The 5,535-nt window shown below is 35.4% G+C and overlaps 1 protein-coding gene across 1 annotated transcript; it reads right to left on the reverse strand.

Annotated features, from left to right (window-relative positions):
* Positions 1-1,294: 1,294 nt before the first annotated feature.
* Positions 1,295-3,962, reverse strand: LOC120623931. Its single transcript, XM_039890225.1, has 3 exons — positions 3,867-3,962; positions 2,901-3,064; positions 1,295-1,598 (listed from the first exon to the last, which is right to left on the reverse strand). The coding sequence occupies exons 1-3, from the start codon at positions 3,960-3,962 to the stop codon at positions 1,295-1,297; spliced, it is 564 nt and encodes a 187-aa protein (XP_039746159.1).
* Between the last annotated feature and the right edge of the window lie 1,573 nt (positions 3,963-5,535).

Below are 5,535 nucleotides of genomic sequence, written 5' to 3' on the forward strand. Positions count from 1 at the left end.
TGAAGCTGGAACCCATTCATTGTTCTTAGCGGAATGGACCCCTTGAGAAATGGACGGATGGTAGATGCTAAGTAATAGGTACCTTTAGGATACGGAGCTGAAATCTAGATGCATAAATATTGTAGAGTTCTTCAACACGTTTTTTTATCATCGAACATAGACAGCCTTTTATTCTATCTGATCTACAAAAACTCAATGCGACATTCAAAGAATTGAAGTTTACTGCATTAAGTTGAACCAATTTTATCATCCATTACTTGTATTGTCGCCGCAACGCGCTGCTTACACACAATATAGGATCCATATTATACACCAAACTATTTTTTATTATTTGTTATTTTTTACCAATGAATAGTAGACATTTGGCAGATTAACTGGATCACTGTTGTAAGACAAACAAAAGTCACCGAGTTTAGAATTTATTTACGAGATGTAACTGGATAGGCGGCGTAGGCCACATGCTAAAAAACAATTTAAAAAATGGTCAAAAGATGTCACCATGTGATATCCCTGTGATGGAAAAAGAAAGTAAGGAAGATGAACTTACCAAAACTGCTGGGAAAGCCTGGAAAACCAATAACACAGAATTATGGCTAAACCTAGGGGAGGCCTATGCCAAAGGGCAAACTGAACATCAGTTTACCGATGTCCAGAATTAACTATCAACATCATTACATTATACAAAAACACCACCAACTCAATTTAGTCAATACATTCAACTTAAGTTTATATAAAAAGTAAAAAAGGAAAAGAAATATACTTAATTACAATATATTCAATGTAATGCAATATATACATATGAGGGTATTGTTTATTGTTATTAGGTACACAACACAGGTAATAACTAAAGGTAGATCTAAATATAAGTAATAACAAGTTTTGTTCTAAGCTAAAACCCAAAGATTGTGTACACAACTTGGAATTAAATTAAACAAAAAGTAAAGATAAACAAAAATAAAAAGTTATGTGGAATACTGATTTAATAATTAGATTTTTAAAAATATTTATCCTTTTGTCAAAAATGTCAACATCACGTTTTCTTGATACTAAATCGATGGGATATTAAAAGGAAGTAAATATAATATATAGGTATAGTTAGATGACATCATTTGGAAAATTTAGAATAAGGCCTTAGGGATTTTTACATGTATTCTTTGCAATGCTAGACAAACTTATAATAGCAATAATAATTTTGATTTTTGGCTATTTAATTTTCATTTTTGGCTATTTAATTTTCATTTTGAAGTATTTAGGAATGGTGATTTAAACATATAAGTATTAAAAGGCAAAAATTTTATTCACATTCCTCTAAACGAGGCGGTGATAAATATTTCAAAAATTTTACTCTTATAGGTACAACAAAGTAGGCAACAATGAGATCTCTTTTAAAGGCGGCGGCTAGTTGCAGTGCTATCGTCGCATAAGGTACATGACTGGAGTCACGAGGTGTAGCTTTGACGTAGATATCAATTGGAAGGCCTGGAACTACGTTAAACCTGGTGCGCGGGTAGAAATTCCAATATGCTCCAAGGCGACACGTCTCATCCCAGAATCCGCAACAGTGAAGGTAAATTGAACGTGGGCTAGCACTCCATATTCTGCGAACAAAAATCTCCGTATTATTGCACGATAATATATATCAATTACAACTGGTCTTATGCACTTCCGATATTCTCCAGATTTGCATTATTGCTCTGACTACGGAACGACGACGACCTGGCGCAGCGTAGCGCTGTCTTCTTAAAAGTCCTGGGTTCGATCGCCAGCGGGGATTTGGGCTTCAGCCGACCCTACCAGATTCTTCATCACCAACCCACCTATATAGAAGGCCGTTAGTACCACGCTGGCCAAGTGCAGATGGGTGGCTTCACAAGCCGTTGAGAACATAGTGGAAAACACTCAGAAATGCAGGTTTCCTAACGATCTTTTCCTATACCGTTTAAAGCAAGTGATTTTTAAAGTTTTTGAAATAACCTTCCAGATTATTAGCAAATTGTCAACAGAAGTACCTATATTATGTAAGAAAATAATAGGTGGTCATATGCAGCAACGATAGATATGTGCAAAAATCGTTTGCTATTCCGTTAAGGTTTCAAACCTTTAACAGAATGCACTCTATAACATTGCCGTTGTAGTATTATTAATAAGATAGAGGAAGTAGATAAAAAATAGATACATAAATTAATTCAGCTGCCATATTAGTGCACGCTCGGGCGCTCAGTTGCAGCGAATGTCAAGTTTCTGTCACCGAACCCTATTTGTCAAGACCTTTTAGTTTTATTTAATACTTTTTCTTAGCATCACTGGCATTGGTAAATATTTTACCAAGTCAGGCATCGAATGTAGGTTAATTCGACTATTTTAACCTTAGTACTACTTAGTAGTGATCGTACCAGCTGTTGGCGATGGATTTTTTTTTAAATCCCGCGAAGACTCGATTTTCTCGTGTTAGTAAGTCATATCTTTTTCAGTATAGATATATCTATCTCTATTTGTGATATATATTAGTTGTGCTGTTAAGCCGATTATTCTTAAAACAAGTAGGTACTATCTGCGTACTGTGGTAATATATTTATTTATTTTATCATTTATATGGGCCACCATTTATTTATCACTCGAACAATCTAAGCTCATAAGAAGGCTCAGAATCACTCATCGCTGGAGAGTGCTATGCTCGGAGTATTGCTACGTGATCAAATCAGAAATGAGGAGATCCGTAGAGGAACCAGAGTTACCGACATAGCTTAACGAGTCGCGACGCTGAAGTGGCAAAGGGCGGGACAGATAGCTCGAAGAAAGGATGGATGTTGGGGTCTCAAGATTCAGGAATGGCAGCCCCGTACTGTTAAGCGCAGCTAAAAAAGCTTAATGCTTTAGGATGCTTTAGGATGATAACATACCGTAACCTTTTAACTATTTCCACATCGTCAATTTCTAAATCCAGTACACTTGGGCTGCATATAAGTCCTATGTCCTGCTGCTTTTTCAATATGTGGTGATCATTTTCCTTACGTACTACTGACTTTTTCTTAAGATTTTTATGTGTGATACCATCGATACAAACCTAAGGGCATTGAATGAATGAATGTTCTTTTATTGTAGGTACACCAAAGAAAAAAAAAATACACAGTTAAGGAGAAAGAGCAAGAGGGTACCATTCGGAAAGTATGAATATATTAAGCCTTATACAATGTACATAGAAGAAGGCAGAAACTAACGATAAAAACAGCATCAGGGCATGACTTAAATATAAGAATGCAATTTATTTATTTGAACCTACTCATCAAATTTAAAAACTATGTCTTATTAAATAAAAAGACTTTCATAAATGCATGGTCATGGGTTTTTGCATTAAAAAAAAAATCTCAAAAAATAGTAACTAATTGGGCACGAGGAATGGCAACTCACTGTGATACAGTTTTACAGGAATTGGCGTAACTAAAACCTGGTCTTACAAAAATTTTGTACATTCCTTTATATTTGTTACTAACCTTATTTATTAAGTAAGCCGGTATTAATTTTTGATTTAAAGGTCTTATAAAACAGTTAAACCTAATTAAGGCAACAGCAACCGAATGTTATGTTTTAAGAAGTTTTGTTTATTGTTAGATCTTACATAAAATGTTTTTTATATACTTAATCTGGAACGCTGCGTATAAACTATTTTTGTCCAAAATAAAGTTTAGCTTAAAGTTTAAAGTTTAATAGGAAACTTTTGTTCAACAACGTTTCTTATATTATTAACTAGTAAGAACTAGGTAGATAAATAATCGGTACTAAACCTATTAGGCAAAGAAGGGAAAACCGAAGGACAAATAACAGGAAGTACGTACTAACAAACACAATACCTAGAATTCTATCGTTACCTGCTCAGCGATTAGTTTTTCTCGTAAATTAGTTGATATTAAAGGCGGCAAGGGATTTGAAACTTCGTCCTCTGAAAGATATGATAGAGACTGCATTTATGTAGCCACATAATTTTAATAAGTTGCCTAGAAAAGCTGTTTAATGAAAAACTTTAATAAAATCAATAGACTTTTTATACCGATAAAAAGGATGATAATTTGAGAAGAAAGAAAACACGCGAAAGAAATTTGACACACGAATTAAAATAAAAAATTTGACACACAAAGATAACCTACTATTTTAATAATCTTTGATAATCCAAAGAGAATATTTTATAGTTATAAGTACAAAAACAAAGTATAAACATTTTTTTAACGAATGCATGTTTTTACAAGCTATTTGGTTCAGAGATTCAGCAGTTAAGCCAGACAAAAACTAGGATTTGTATAATATAATAGGTTTGTATTAAATACAATAATTATAAAGTATGTTAGTATAAGAACGCTAATTTATTTTTACCTTTAACATGCACTTCCTTTATATTATTTCCTTGCTTATTATGTTAATAATAATATTGTTGGTCTGACTAGTTTTTAAGCTCCATATGCAAAGTCTTGTTAGTAGTTTACCTATATTATTGTTTGTGATTGTGACGAAGTGGAACAAAGTTTTACCTCTCATTTTTCTTCACTCGTTTAATAAATAATTACATATATTTTTTTGTTAAGATGTGCATAATGCTGATAGATTTTTTGCTAAATCGTAGGAGCCTAAAGGTTGCTGGAGAGTTAGCAAGATATTCTGAAAATTCTAAGAAGCTTGTGCAACTAATGCCGTAGAAGGTTGTCAGCCCCAAACCCACTCCATGCATAGCTAACATGTGGTAAAAGGTGCCAAAATAAAAACCTTTCTTTCAGAGATACCACTATAGAGGTAAATCTTTGCAGCGTTACGGCACCCGCAGGATAAAGATGCAGAGATCGAACTCGGCCCCACTAAAGGGAAAGCAAGTTGTAACTGACTTTTTTTTCGGATTGGTTTAAAAGTTCCATGTTCCAGCGCATAAGCACGTAAGTATAAGTCACCGTTGTCGGCGAGGCGTGAGCGGCAGCGGGGCGCGGTGCGGATCTCCGGGTCGTGCGTCCGGAAACGCGCAAGACTTCCGCTCCCTCAGGAGTCGTCACGCCTGGCAGGCGCAATGACCGGTTGCTTAATGCTCAACCATATTTCATTTTAATATAGCTAACAATCTGTAATATGGATAACACTGAGTGATATCAATATCACTGAGTGATATCAACGCATAGCGCAAACAACTGGATGGATTCGGACGAAAATTTAGCATTACCGGCCCATTACATGGCACAGAATGAGAAGGGTTCACGCTGTAACATTCCACAACGCTGGCCAAGTGCGCATTGGTAGGCTTTACAAGACCTTGATAACATTATGGAGAATTCTCAAGCACGCAGATTTCCTTACGAAGTTTTCCTTCGCCGCACATAACTCCGAAAAGTTAGAAGTGTATCGGACCAGTGCCGGGCATCGAGCTCGGTTTCCCCGAAGAGGAAACCGAAGCTTTGCCCACTGGGCTATCACCGCGACATTAAATTTAGCATACAGATAGCTATTATAACATGAGCATATTCTAAGAAAGGATTTTTTTTTAAATTCTTTCTCAATGAGCCG

Source organism: Pararge aegeria, chromosome 5 (assembly GCF_905163445.1).
Source record: "Pararge aegeria chromosome 5, ilParAegt1.1, whole genome shotgun sequence".
NCBI lineage: Eukaryota > Metazoa > Arthropoda > Insecta > Lepidoptera > Nymphalidae > Pararge > Pararge aegeria.